This window comes from Macaca fascicularis, chromosome 18, assembly GCF_037993035.2.
Source record: "Macaca fascicularis isolate 582-1 chromosome 18, T2T-MFA8v1.1".
NCBI lineage: Eukaryota > Metazoa > Chordata > Mammalia > Primates > Cercopithecidae > Macaca > Macaca fascicularis.
The window spans coordinates 76,212,359-76,228,185 of NC_088392.1; the positions used below are offsets into that span (position 1 = coordinate 76,212,359).

Sequence of the window (15,827 nt, forward strand, 5' to 3'; positions counted from 1 at the left end):
AAGCCACAGATAATCAAATATAAAATTACCCACTCAGACTATTAAAACCAAATATATGGTGACACTTTGATTAACTTATCCCAGCAACCACAAGTTCTTACAAGTCAGCCATATGAAAAATAAAAATGCTTCCTGAGAAACAGAACTCCCTACTCTCTTAGTATATTAAACACATCCCAATGAATAGTTTCTGATGCAAAGAAGGCTCGTCCCAGGCATATTATGAAGTCATTGAATTTGATACTGTCTTCTTTTTTTAAACTTATTTTCCAACCACTTTTCATATGTGTAATATTCTTATGTAATCTGCATCAAAATAGAAAATATCTAATATCTAGTTATCCTTACTTGTGGATTGTTTATGTGGCCCTGTGCACAATAGCTCTAAATAAATATTTTTTTGGAGTAGCCGTGGTTAGAGGACTGGCTATGTGAAGCCATTTTCATATTATGTTCTTTTGAGTTTTAAATTTCAACTCTCTTTGTTACAGATGGAAAAATGTAAACTTACTCAAATACTTTTAGACATTAGTAAGCAGAGGCTGAGAAGAGGTTTGGGTTAAGGAGAGTTGTATGGAAACTATAATATTAGGTGTTCTTCAGTGACCTTTTCAGCAAATATGACGTCATTTTGGATTGACTAGGATAGGAGCAGTCACCTAAAATGGGTCCCAGCCCGTGCAGGATTGACAGTCCTGGATGCCTTGTCCTGTAACCTCAGGTTTCTTACTTTTTCACAATAGAGCAGGAGCCTGGCCATGGCCAGCACTAGCACGGAGCTTCATATCAGTAGGGTCTCTTCTGCCTTCTCTTCGGCTGCTGCTTCTATTCTTGCTTTAACTTTGAGCTTAGCCATCCTTCTTGCTTATATTTAACATTATTTTATTTAGTTTTTCTAGTATAGCCACTTTCCCCAGCAATCCACCTGATCTAACCTTAATTATGTTGCTGATGAAGAATTATTATCTTTAAGGGAGGAGAAGAAAAAAATAATAGCATGTGCAGTCTTAGGGTGGGAATATTACCTTAGAGATAATCTAGGCCTGAAAGAGTCTAGCATTGTTAAATATTAAATTTTTTGTGGCCTAGTCTTTCTGTTGCCTACAGTACCCCAACTTTTAAGTATATGAAAGTCGAATATGTCTGGTTGAAGCAGGGTTTTAGAAGGGCCTGTGCTGGGTTCGCCCTTATGGGCTGAGAGAGCCTGAGGGTTGTGAGGATCACAGGGTGAAAAACTCAGGGATCTGAGTCATCATGCTCTTTTATAGACAGGACTGAGACCCAGAAAGGAAAGGAAACCCACAGTTAACTATTTACTAGGTAGCTAGATAGGTAAGTAGGTCAATAGATACATAGCATAATATATGTATTTATAGAAACACACACATATATACAGAATCATTTAATTCTTACAAGATTCTAGAAGGTAGATGGTTTTATAGATGAATAGATGAGCAAAGCTTGTAAGTTGATAGGGTTGGACTCATCTGTGCTCCTTCTGGTGGCAGATCTACATTCTTTCTACCCTAGCTCTATTCTGCTGCCTGGTTGCCTTGTCCAAAGCCACACACAGGCAAGGGCAGGACTGAAACCCAGACCGTCTGCCTCTTGGTTCAGGGTTGTTCTCTCAGCAGACCTGTTCTCTTTAATCAGTGGTAAAATAATACATGCTAAAAAGTAAATAGAATATTGAGTAAACACTCAATTAGAAAAAGAGGGAAAGATGTCCCAGCTGTGTTGACCTTGAGAAGGGTTAATGTTTTTAGTTTCCTATATTTTAGCAACTGATTGGTCATGGAAAAGGATGGGAAGGAAAGCTGATTCATCACAGCTTTTTGTGCTAAGTATTGCTCAGAGCTTGGAGAATTGCATGGAATGTAGCTTCCTTATTTAAAAAATTAATAAAGCACTTTGGGAGGCCGAGGCGAGTGGATCACGAGGTCAGGAGATCGAGACCATCCTGGCTAACACAGTGAAACCCCGTCTCTACTAAAGAATACAAAAAATTAGCCGGACGTAGTGGCGAGCGCCTATAGTCCCAGCTACTCGGGAGGCTGAGGCAGGAGAACGGCGTGAACCCAGGAGGTGGAGGTTGCAGTGAGCCGAGATTGTGCCACTGCACTCCAGCCTGGGTGACAGAGCAGGACTCCATCTCAAAAAAAAAAAAAAAAAAAAGAAATTAATAAGGAAAAAATTTTCATTAAAGCATGCTTTCTTTATGGCCTGAATATTGAAATTTAACATTGAATATATATTAATTACTTGTATGTTTCATAAATTTGAAATACACATAATACGTAAATATTGACATTCTTCTCAGGTTTGAAACAAAAACTGCAGGCACACTGACTGAGGCACTGAACCAGAGTTCCAGTATGATGCACATAAAGTCCCTGTGCTTTTCGTTGACTTATGCTGAGGTCTGCCAAATAATAGCCTTATTATGCAGATTCTTAGAATAACAGGCCATTGATATCTTAGTAGATTCTTACATTTAGGTGCTGACTCTCTGGTTTTCTTTTTTTATCTGGCTCATGTTGGAAAAGGAGACCTTCAGGATGAGTTTTTGTATCTCCTGTTGGCTCTTACAGCATTTTTCATATTTATCCTTTTAACTCCTCCGTGTTCCACAAGTTGTCTTCCTTGAGGACAAGGACTTCTTTTCCATCATGTCTGTTCTCTTATCCCCTCCCCTTTTCCTCCCTAGTGCTTGACATCATGCCTGGCACACAAGTCCTTAGGAGGAGTGATGGAGATGGAGGGAGATGCCATGAGTCAGATAAAAAAGGCAAAACTCTAGAATCAGGATTTCTTCCTTTGATGTAGCCAGAGTGTTCAGTGAATGGAGTCCATTAGATGTTTTTTCTTCAGTGCTCCTTTTCTAATAAAGATAGAGCAGTAAACAGTTTTTATTCTTACCTTTGTTACAAAAGACTTTACAAAATTCCGTTAAATTTAGCAAGTATTTAATGAGTGACAAACACTTTTCCAGGACTGGGGATACAGAGATGAACAGAACATTGTCCTTGTCAAGGACCTCCCAGTGCAATAGAGAAGACAGGCATGTCCAAAGTTACATTGCCCTGCAGTATGATAAGGACATCAAGAAAACCAGTATATTTGGCAGTGATGGTTACCACATGGGAAGGAGTGATTGATTTTATCTGTGAAAAGCCCTCAGCAACAGGTACCTGGGAGTGGTGTTGTCTGAGCTGGGATTTGAAAAGTGCACAAGAGTTTTCCAGGCAGACACTGCGGGGAGGGGTGGGACAAGCGCTGAACAGGTGCAGGGACTGCATGAGCATGGGGGTAGCATATGGGCAGGAGGGTCATTGGGGGTGAATCTACAGATAGTCGGGAATTACTAGAGTGTAAAACTAAAGGGAAGTGGTGGCAAAGAATGAAGATAAAGAGGTAGACTGGGGTCGAATCAGAAAAACAACAGATGTCACATGATTAAAATTTGAATACTATCCCATGGACAATGAGGGGCTGATGAATAGTTTTAAGAATGGCGAGAGCATTTTCAGCTGTGTATTTTATAAAAATTCAGCTTGTTGGGAGTGTGTGGCATATGCTGGAGAGGGCAGAATCCAGGTTTGAGGGAATGAGTCAAATCAAACGGGAACATGAGCTGAAACTCAAATTGTGGCATGGTAGGAATAGGAGACTGAAAGAAAAATTTAAGCAGTTGTTTAGGAGATAAGGTGTCAGGCAGAGAGGCAGTGACTCAGCCAATATAGGCAAGATAGATAAAGAAATGTCTGTGACTTTGTTTTCCTATTTCAGATAGCATGTACCAAACATAGTTGTGACTTTCTTTGATGTTCATCACCTTGGAACAGTGACTACACTTTCACATACACCTCTAAGTGCAATCTTCCCTATTTCCCTGGGAGTTAGGTAATATTACAAAGGACTCATACATTGTATAGGGCCCAAATTCTCAGGGATTTGCTCATGTTCAAAATTGTACCCCAAAATACTTTAGGGAACCTTCTGGGTTAAAGACCAGTATATTGTTTCTCAGTAAGTCCAATAGAGTCAATCCCTGCGCCCCCTTGGCTTTAGATTGCTGTTTATGCATTTGAGCATAGGATTAGATTGGTGATTTGGATTTTGGACACGCTTCAATTAAAATGCTGATCTTTAAGCATGAAAATTATTTGGACCCCAATGACATGTCACACTAAGCAAAGCCTGAAGAATGAAGGAGCAGAGACTAACTAGGTGGAGGTGGAGGAGCACCAGTTCATATTTCTAATTTCTTAGTTTCAGCTTGTTTGGAGCCTAAGATTGTTAGGCTTCTGGACTAAATGTACGATTTCTCTATCATACGCCCCTTCCTTTTCAACATTGAAATCATGTAAGTTAAACATACCTTTGATATGAAGACTGCCTATCTCCTTTTGATGCAAAGAGCAAGACACATGCAACTGATAGATCCAGGACCCACTGTATCTCAGTTCTGTGATCCTAATTAAATACACTCAGCTGTACGAGTTCCCCATTGTTGTGTTAGAAGTTCTCCTCATGATAGGAAATTGGAATGCATATTTTACCAACAGGATATGTGAAACTATATTTACTTTTTCCTTATAATTTGGTTCTACCCGATGAATATAATGTGTAGAAAAATTTTCATTGAGGGAAATACATTTAGTTGAGTTTAGGTTAATCAACATCCAGTGAAAATAAATAGTTGGCTGGTTGTTTTAAGTTGAATAAATAGCATGGTTTGACTGTACTGCATATTGGTGAGTTCAGGAGTTTATCAGCTGTCCCAGATAATGATTTTATGCTAATAAAATCACGAGATGGATTTGTAAATCATACTAAACTGGCAGCAGTGCTACTGGGCATAAAATGCAATTCTTTTTTTTTTTTTTAATTAATTTCCTGGGTATCTCTAACCAGTAACCAGGATTGTTTTTTATCTAAGATATCTCTTCTTGTTTTGAGTAGCTCTGCTTAGGAGAAAAATTACAGATCAGGGTTTTCTTAGCATGAAATTTAAGCAAAAAATTCAACACTTTGATCCAGCCGTGCTATTCTCTTGCCCTTTTTCATCTGAGAGGTGTTTATGACCAAAAAGCATTATTTAGAGCAATGATCTCTGAATCACTTTCTTCATATCCTTTTTGAGGAATACAGTAAAACTCATTGATGTATGGAAGAAAAGATTTGGACTTCAACTTACATATATTTTCTAATAATACTTAAGGTCAGTATATGCATGCTTGTAATGATCTGCATATGTAGAGCACTACATGATTATACATTAACACACATAGGATGGTTGTACCTTTTTAAGAACGGATGTCTTCTGAAAAATGTTTGAGACTACTGATCCCTAGAGCACTCTTTCTGGGTCAATGATTAGATTACTCTGGGACCTTTTTTTAAAACCACAGATTCCTGGGGCTGCTCCCAGGATATTCTAGTTAAATAGGTTGGTCCAGAACAGTGATTACCAAACATTAGAGTACATTGGAGTCACCTGGAGAGTTGTTGAAGCTCTGGCTGCCGGGCCCCACCCCCAGAGGTTCTGACTCAGTAGGTCTGGGATGAGGCCTGAGAATTCACATTTCTGAGTTCCTAGGTGATGGTGGCTTGTCCAGGGACCCACTTGGAGAATTACTGCTCCAGTTTGGGACTCAGGACAACAGTGACTTCAGAGATCAGGTCATAAATACTGAGTTAGTTTGACCATCTTCTCCCTGAGACATTTCTGGCAGCTGTTTCATCATTATGTTTTCATTTGTTACTTCTGTTTCTATCATAGAGGCAGACAACTATTTTTTACACTCTCTCTCGTTTTCTCTATAGTGGTATAGAGGATAAGAGCACCAGTATTATATTCAGATAAATTCACATTTATGCAGGGAATTCATGCAGTTGGTTTAATTAAACCCAATAGCAGCTCTATGAGGTGTTCATTTGTATGTGGAAAATCGAGATAGTCAAGTTCCTAATAATTTGGCTGCATTACAATATTTAGGAATAGAATAATACTACTGCCCATTAAAGAAGATTTTACTATCAATAAGAAAAATACATCTTTGTTTGTTGCAATTCAGCCTTTTAAAAAATTAGGAATGCATAGATCGATATGAAATGAAGACGTGGTAAGTGTAATAAATCATAGAAACTTCAAGGACAAGACAACTTTTTTGCTTTGTCACATATAAAATATATCCATCGGCAAATAGCACTTCTTATAATAGAGCATAGCGTTAGCCATTTAAATGCCTGTGCAATGTGTAAAAACTGCTTGCTAGATTAAATTATGTAGAAGAGCATTTCTATAATGCTTAGTGTCTGATTCACTAAACATCACTGGCGCACTCAAAGTTTAAGAGGCATTATATACTTTTATTGTTTGGCAGGCAATTAAATGTAGAAGTCACTGTGATTTAAAAGAAGAAAGCAGAGCCTCTGCTATGTTGGTATAGTTTTTTTTAAATACTCCTAAAATAATTATGTCTATTAAAGCTCTCTTTCTGTTTATCCTTTGCATTGTGTAGTTTATAGCCATTTATTCTACACAGTTTTAAATTTGAAATAAATAGGATCATCTTAGATTTCATGTAATTTAGGAAAATAGAACATATAACATTAATTCTTTCGGGGGGTACTATAGCACTATTTTTTGACCTGCCTTCTCTATAGAGAGACCCATTTAATACTTTATGCATTTAATAAAGGCTGACTTAAATGGGGTCATTCTGTATTTGGAACAAATGAGAAAAATGTTCCAGAAAAACTCATCAAGGAGTATTACAGTCTTTTTACAAAATAACTTTAAATGGACTATAATTATAACAGGAAGAATGATTGCTAGTGTATGTAAGTCAATTTAACCTGTTAAAGGCAGAACAATTCAAAATGTGTGTGTATCTTACAAGTTTATGAAATTAACATTTGATTGTCCTCCACTGGCTTCTTAGAAACAGCACTTTCAAGAGCTTATTTACAATGCAAATCACTGAACAGTTCGTATATAAGCACCATAAATTGTTGTTTACTTACTTTCTAGAGCTTGGTGAAAATGTGTGACTACAGACCTTATTTGAATTGCTAGTCCTGCGCTGAAGCTCCTGTGACTCTGGTTGAGATTATGTGACCCTTTTAAACTGCCATTTGTAAAAATAAAAATGTACTGATCAGGATCCAATCAGGAGAGAGAAGCAACATAGTAATTTAATTAGGGAACATTTATTATAAAGACTAAGTAACTGTAACGGGGTATTAAAATACAAGAGATGGGTTAGTACAAACTAAGGAGAGCTCTGAAGAATGAGGGAATAGTGGATGTATGGAGCAGACGTTAGCCCAGGGCAGAGACAGAGCTCCAAGGAGGAGACTCTTTCGTTGCTGAGATCCAGGGGAAGGCTGTGGCTCAGTGGATGGCAGAGGAGTTACTATGGGGCTGCACCTGCAGGACTCAGAGGTAATGTGCCCTCTGATTGGCTGTGAAAGCTGTTCATAGGTGGTGTTCTGCTGGAGGCACTTGCTACAGAACCACCGGCACACTGTGCAGGGGCAAGCTGCTGCTACTGGAGGAGCCAGGCAGGGGGCGACCCTGCGTTGTGCACTGAGGGGCCTGCCAGGGAGCTCAGGGAGGCCACCCCTTCCTCCTGCAGGATCTCTCCTGTACCCTCTACTGATAAAACTTACCTTCTTGCTCACTAGGACAGAAAACGTAGTTAAAGCGTCTGGATACATTTTTGAAATGAAAAGTGGATTTAGAGCTAAGAGGTGTAGTACATTGATAACTGGCACAGGGAATATTGATGTTTGCCTTTAGAATTTTTTTTAATTAAAATGAGGTAATACATGTTTATATTTGCATGGTTTTTGTTCTGTAACATGTTAATCAAATCAGACATGTTGAGATAAAAGTCTTACTGGTTGTGAGGAGTCAATGACATCATAACTATATTTTGCCTTAGGCAGAATCTGACTGGCACGTGGTCTCTATTCGCGAAATGGTGGCTGTTGATACCAGAGAACTTTGTAGCTCACAGGTTGCCCTTAGACTGTGTGGCAGTGCTCTCACACAGTAGTGCTGATTGGTAACTTCAAGCTAAATAAACAGTCCTAGGTGATGGCTCTTACCCTCAAACCTGAAGAATACAACTAGCAATCTTGAAGGATCTTGAAATCAATTTAGTGGTCTAGAGCCTCCTCTTAGAACAGAATGATAAATATTTGTTTATCTCAGTAGAGATAAATTTGGTTTTTAAAGTGTCCAAATTTTTTACGTGTATTGGGTCAAGATGTCATGACTATGAGTCACAATAAAAAAACAATTTTTAATATACTGGTTTAAATGGTGGACTCTAATTCTTGTCAATTTGTTTTCTGTTGTTCTGTCTCCAGACCTGAAGCTTCAGTAGGATGTAGAATGGTCACATAAGTTTTCCTTTGGGGTGAAAATGGACCATTTTCTTTATAGCTTATGCCTTAATGATTTCATACTACTCTTGAATTAACTGAATCATCCTCAGCTGTTCCAAAGAAAGAAAAAAGATAAATATCCTCCATTATGCAAGTGACAATATTTTATTTTCATGAATCAAGAATGACTTTTATCAACAACTAGCCTTGCTTTCTAATAATTGCCAGGAAAAAAAAAAAGAATTCAGCGTCTGTAAACTGAAAGCCATAATTTGTGGACTTCATTAACATTTAACTTGCTTACAGTTTTCAGCCATACTAGAAAAATGAACAAGTTCATTGATTTCGTCACATTTTGCAGTTGATTCATCCTGGGATACACCAGGACAGGGCTGGATGGTTTGTGGACGAAGGTTAAGATTGTTTTCATTGTTCAGATGTTTATTATATTATGCTTCTTTTGGAAATTTCCAGGCAAAATAATTGCAGCCAGATTTTGCATAGAACTTTGGGGGATTCATTACCCATCCTTTTAAAAAGCCTTTATTGGGTGTTTATCATGCGTCCTGCTCTAAGGAATACCAAGGTGACCAAGATACAGTTATAATCAATATTGCTTTTGAGCAGAGTTGCTACTCTGCCTATGGGCCTTTCTCTTCTGAAACTCTATGATTTTCAGGAGAGAATATCGGGCCCAACTCCATTTCCTTTGATTTCTAAAACATATAGGATATGCGCATGTTGGATCCTGCCTTAATCCTAGCCCTTTGGGAGGCTGAGGCGAGAGGATCACTTGAACTTAGGAGTTCAAAATCAGCAATATAGGGAGATCTTGTCTCTTTCAAAGGAAACAAAAAATTAGCTAGGCAAGGTGGCATGTGCCTGTGATCCCAGGTACTCTGTGGGCTGAGGTGGGAAGACTGCTTGAGCCTGGGAGATCAAGGCTGTAGTGAGCTAGGACTGTGCCACTGCCACTGCACTCAAGCCTGAGCGGTAGAATGAGATCTTGTCTTGAAAAACACGAAGAATAAAAAACATGTGGGTCTGCACTTCAATAACAGCACAGACTAGCTGCAGTTTTTAGTTGGAGTAAATGTGCAAACTTACAGCAGCCCACTAAGGCAAGAGTATCCATAAAGATATATGTGTATATGTGTGTGTGTGTGTATGTATGTATGTGTATATATATGTGTGTGTGTGTGTGTATATATATGTGTGTGTGTGTGTGTGTGTGTGTGTGTGTATATATATATATATATATTTTTTTTTTTTTTAAGACGGAGTTTCGATGTTGTTGCCCAGGCTAGAGTGCAATGGCGTGATCTTGGCTCACTGCAACCTCTACCTCCCGGGTTCAAGTGATTCTCCTGCCTCAGCCTCCTGAGTAGCTGGGATTACAGCCATGCGCCACCTGGCTAATTTTATGTTTTTAGTAGAGACAGAGTTTCTCCATGTTGGTCAGGCTAGTCTTGAACTCCCGACCTCAAGTGATCCACCCACCTCAGCCTCCCAGAGTGCTGGGATTACAGACATGAGCCACTGTGCCCAGCCCACAAAGATAATTTTAAAACATATTTCAGTTTTAATCTAGAATGCACTGGGCTCCCACTGAATCAAGCTTGTTGACTTGGAGTGTGGTCACATACTATCATAAGATGTTACTGAATGGGTCCTAAACCTCATTGCTCTGTTCTGAGGGATACTGTTGAGAACTCTGTTCATTAACTTTCGGCAATTGCTTCTTCCTAGGGTTCTGGGAAGGGAGATAGTTCTCTCTGAATTTAGGGTTAGTGTAGTTGTGTATCTTCTTGGTCTCCAGTTTGGGAGATACTATCCTGTAGCGTTAAGAATATGGGTCCCTTATGACTGCATGCCTGGATTCAAGTATCTGCCTCACGACTGTCCAGCTTTGAGATCTTGGGCAGGCTGTGTAACCTTCTATGCCTTGGTTTCTGTATCTGTAAAATGAGGATCATAGTATCTACCTCATAGAGTTGGTGTGAGGATTAAACAAGTCCTGGGTAAATGTTAGTCTCTATTATCACATTTATATATTATTTTATAGGTACTGTAAATTGTATGATCAATCATATTTTCTTCTTTGCACTGGCTACCCCAAAACTCCAAGTGAAATCTGTGGATAACATGCGGTACATGAACTTAGTGACTTTTTAAAAAAATTTTTTTGGTGGTAGGTGGGTGGAGTCCTAGCCACATTTCTAGTGTCCTTTTCTTTGCTCTACTTCCCTTGCCTTTTAAGTTATACTTTTAACAGTTTTATCAATTTAATTTTTTATGTTATTGTGTTGAATTGCATGTCTGGGAACAGTATAGGAATCATCATTGTCATCAATTACCTGAGTATTTGCCATCCAGTGACACTTCTTTTTGCTTAGTAACTCATTCGTATCCAGAACCTGTGTGTTGTATTCAACGTTGCTAAGGAAAAGCCTTTCCAAGGTATGATGGAGATATCAGGTACACGTGTGTGTGTGTGAGAGCGAGACAGAGACAGAGACAGAATGAGTGATGCAGAATGCCACCCCACCCAGCTTGTATCAGCTTTCCTCCATCTTGTATATGACTTTGGTTCAGTCGTGATTCCCCTCTATGAAACAGAAATAATTTACTTTGATTTAACAGAGGAATACAGTACGGCCATGGAGTGCTGGGAGCCAGCCCAGGTGTGACAGTTCTGGAGAAAACATAGGGGGTCTGTTGCTGACCATACTCCTGTGGATGATGGCAAAATGCGTCTGTGTTATTCAGAAAATCAAGAAGACTGTATTTTTAGAAATGCTTCCTTTTACTGTGTTTCAGAGGACTTTGCCTCGTTATCATATTTTTTTCATTGTCCCCCATAGTATTTACTTGAAGAACCTCACTAACTGCCTGTTCTTGGCACTTCCATGTTTAATAGAGGCACCGGCAGGGTGTTACCTATATGAATGCTCGCAACTCTTCATCTTCTCATGAGGTGCACTTGGAAGTTTTCAATTATCTATTCCAACTAGTTGCAATGAAATGAACTCCTGAGTGCTTTGTTCTATGAGGTATATCTGGCAAGAAGGATTGAAGAACTGATAATAACTGATGCTGGTTGAACATGCCTGACTCTTGTTACACTGACTTTATATTTGCTGTCTTATTTAACTGTCAGAAATACCGCGTGAGGTACGTGTTATCTCTGTTTTATAGATAAAGAAACTAGACTTGTTTCTAAGTGATTTGTCTAAAATCACCAAGCTAACAGTGGAAGAATTGGAATATGCCTGTGTTTTACTCAGAATCTATGCATTTTGCTACTACCCAAAGCTGTCCTGAAAACTGAAAGCTGAGTTATTCTTTCTTTACTTGGTTATTTTAATTGTGATGTAATTTACTTTAACTCATCTTATTTTATCCCAATAAACCATATTTGTTATTTTGGGGGGTCCCATATCTGTTGAATGAAGGCTAGGGGTGGATCTGAAAATTGGTGTGCAGGGAAATGTATCCTCATTGGGCAATATGAAATTCATAGTTTATCCCATTTTCCGGTAGTTCAATAATCCTTCATGAGTCCAGAAAGAACCATATCATACTTTATTTGTTTCGTTTCAAGTGATAAGGACAGCTTTGTGTAATGGGAAAATTATAACCTCGCACCAGTGGTGTATTAGTCTTCTGGGTTTGCTGTCAGCCACACGTGCATGCTTTTGCTTTATATGTGCTTCTATTATAGTGCAATAGTGGTTTTGTAAACCAGGTCTGTAGCCAGCCTTAAGTTGTTTTGTGGATGCTTATCACTATTTCTCACTGTTTAAGATCACACTGTAGGACTTTCATCTGAGTGCTATCTGTTTCCACTGGGGGACCTTCTCTGTCAAAATTGAGGATTTCATTCTTTTTGAATATTATTAGTGCTGTTGCTATTTGAGCTTATTGCTACAATACCGAAGCTGTTTTCTGCATCAAAATTAGAGTTTGCAACCAAGAGACACTATTTCTCATAAATGTTTGCAGTCTTCTAACATTTTTTCATACCCCAAATTGGAAAGTTGTTAGTATTATGCATTTTAAACAAATCCATTTTGTTTCTGGAATTGTTAAAACTCAGTAAGAGGGCAATATAAGTGACCAGTTGTTGTCAAATGAAATATTGAATTAAGGCTGTATCTTTGGAGTTGTTTTGTTCTCAATGGAGTGTTTAGTTGAAACAAGTAATTGTTAAAAGTGTTAGAGAAGACAGTGTCCAGGGACACTAATTTCACCATCAGATCTGGAGCTAACAACTAAGACAAAGCTAGAAAGTTGGGACAGACAGTTTGAGGTTTCTTGATGCTATCCTGTTTAACATTGTTTATTGGAGCCTTGGAGGCAGATGTAGAAAGCATGCTCATCAGATTTGCAGACAACACAAAGCTAGGTAAGATGGCTATTACCAGGATTGAATGACAATGTCAGAGTTGTAGGATGGAGTGATACACTAACAGCAGGAGATGGGATTTAGTAAGCATAAATGGTTTGAATTCAGAAAACTGTTTACTTTGTTAGAAAAGTGGAGAGAGACTCAATGGCAGTGGTGTGCAAAAGCCGTATGGGATTTCAGGCTCACGGAAGCTGAGAATGGACCAGCGCCCTCTCTGCACTGAGAAGAGAATGCGATCAAGGGCAGTAGCCCCTTGAATTCTGAACAGCTGCCAGGATGCTTGAAGGGCCTGTAAACCTTTTGGTAGCAGGAATTGCAGGGAGCAAAGCATACTTTGCCTGTTGCCTGGAGAAGTGAAGACTTAGAACATGACAGCTCTTTTCAAATAATCAGCTTTCCAGTGCCAAAGCTAAGATTTTTCTTTTTTCTTTTCTTTTCTTTCTTTTCTTTTCTTTCTTTCTTTTTTTTTTTTTTTTACTATTTTTTCACAGGATAGAACAAAGATAAATGGGTATACATTTCAAGAAGCAGAGTTTGGGCCTTTTTAAGGGGGGGATGTTCTACATAGTCAGGATGCTTTACAGAATTCTGAGTGCCTCATCTGTTCAGAGGCTGGCTGGCTGGGAGGTTGTACAGTTGACCTAAGCATTTGGATAGAAGCTGGACCAGGTGACCTCTAACATCTGTTTTCGCTCTGAGGTTGGACAATGGCTGTTTTACTTACCTTCTTGCCAACAGGACACACATTGTGGACATAATGTAAAAATATTCTTAAATTCATGTTTTCTTGAACCATAACACTTAATTGTCATCAGTGGCAAACAATTATAATTTTTTGAATTAATATGATTAATAGCATTATATGATGGATAGTAGAATTTTCATAATAATAAGATCAATTTAATTAATCAGTTCCCCATGTGAAACATGGAGATAAGATCTGATACTAAAAAAAGTAACAGGAGGCATTCAAGAGGATATGGGATGGGACAAAATCATTAATGTGCTGAATGCTATTGATGCTGAAACAGCTGAATTGCTATGTATATGCTGCATTTTCTATTATTCTTTGTTTTTTTCATTTAAGTAGTTTCATTTCTAGTACCAGAATTAAGCAGATGTTTACCACATGCTTAGTTTTGAATTTATTTTTGCCTTTAAAACTTGTATGGACTGTAAGTGAATTTAACATCTCTTTTAATTTTGAGACCTCAAATCACCAAAGTATTAAAGTAAAACCTTGTTTCTTTGTTAGATTTGGAATAAGTATTTGGAAAATATTTTGCAAGTTGTGCCATGGTTTGTACTGCATCTTGTCCTCTACTATTGTGCCAGGATTGTGATGAAAGCATTTCTTGTTTCATTTTTTTGGACAAATTATAAGTGTTTTTTCTTTATTGAAAACATGTTGAACATTTAAGTCAGTTCTCTTAAAATTTTGAATGCAAGAGCAATTTTTCAAATTCCTATACATCTGGAAACTACAGATTTTAAATTTGCTTAGGTCTTACTTTCTTTTTTTTTTTTTTTTGACATAGAGTCTCACCCTGTCGCCCAGACTGGAGTGCAGTGGCATGATCTCAGCTCATTGCAACCTCCACCTCTCAGGTTCAAGCGATTCTTCCGTCTCAGCCTCTCGAGTAGCTGGGATTACAGGCACCCGCTATCATACCTGGCTAATTTTTGTATTTTTGTGGAGACAGGGTTTCACCATGTTGGCCAGGCTGGTCTCGCACTCCTGACCTCAGGTGATTCGCCCACCTCAGCCTCCCAAAGTGCTGGTATTACAGGCATGAGCCACCGTGCCTGGCTAGGTCTTACCTTCAGTTGGCTTCTACCAACATTAGATTGCTTTTGGAGAGCTGCATAATATGGCGGTGTGGGTGAGGCATGGTTAATATTTAGCAGCACTCAGCAAGGGATCAGTAAGTGTTGGATGCACAGCTCCTGAGTAGAAAGACCTAATCAGATTTAGTTTGGCATCAAACTTGCCATCAAGTCTAAGGCTTCCTGCAATCATCATAGCTTATTCCAGAGGTCTGGTTGGTATTTACATTACTTTTTATTCTTCTACAATTTAGGTGGCTGCCTCTTTGATGAGCCGTATAGCACATGTGGATATAGTCAATCTGAAGATGATGACTTCAACTGGGAGCAAGTGAACACCTTGACCAAACCGACCTCTGATCCATGGATGCCATCAGGTTTGCTTTCAGTTTTAAGTTTTGTTTTAAAATAAAGAGGAACACAAGAGTCTCAATCACAGTATGTGTTCACTGGATATTGGTTAAATGAGTGAAGGTGTTGGTCTTTGGATGTGGCAGTCAAAGTTGGATTAGCTAGTGAGAGTGGTGCAATTAAGAGGATAGGTTATAAAAGTTTTATCTCTCTCCCCTTAAAGTCTAAATTATACTTCTTTTATTTGCAAGTACCCCTTAGCTAGATTAGTGGGCATTACCCAGTTGATCTTTTCCCAAGCAGCAGATAGGAGAAAAAGATTGAGATCTTTGCTGGCAAATGTGTCTAAGGGGTGAAACTCCAGTTGGGTAATCCAAATAACAGTCTCTTTCCATCCCAGATAGGAGGCCTTGGTGGGGGACTTTTCTCAGCCTCAGGCGCTGAGAGATCTAGGAGAATACCCAGTGATCTTGAAAGTGTTCTGAAGATGAAATGGCAATGCATAAATGTGGGTATTTTTTCCACTGAAGAAATGCTTAGCGAATTTCTGATGAGTGAAAGATGTGTTCCACTGAACACCAAAAAGAATTCTACTTCTTATTGGGAGGGAAAAGTAGGAAGATGGTGGCTAGTGAAGTCTAATCAGCTTGGAGCTTGATTATTGCAATGGACCCTTTTTCAGGCTATGACACTGGACGTCCCTTTAGGACTTTAGGTCTGCAGATTCGGTGATGAGTTTGCTCCATTCAGGTTTCATACTGTGAAACATGTTCTGATTTGGATTTCAGATACAACATAATTTTTATACTTTTTAATGAATGCAAAGTTTTTCATT

The 15,827-nt window shown here is 38.7% G+C and overlaps 1 protein-coding gene across 10 annotated transcripts in view; it reads left to right on the forward strand.

The window, feature by feature from the left end:
- PTPRM (protein tyrosine phosphatase receptor type M) overlaps nt 1-15,827 on the forward strand; it is an 847,035-nt gene that overhangs the window by 205,142 nt on the left and 626,066 nt on the right. For 9 of the 10 annotated variants that reach the window (XM_065534197.2, XM_065534199.2, XM_065534198.2 and 6 more), the window contains exon 2: nt 14,896-15,018. The exons of the other annotated variant lie outside the window; for it this stretch is intronic. In XM_065534197.2, coding sequence (XP_065390269.1) covers nt 14,896-15,018 — 123 coding nt within the window. The remainder of the gene's footprint in view (nt 1-14,895; nt 15,019-15,827) is intronic. 10 annotated transcript variants of the gene reach the window in all.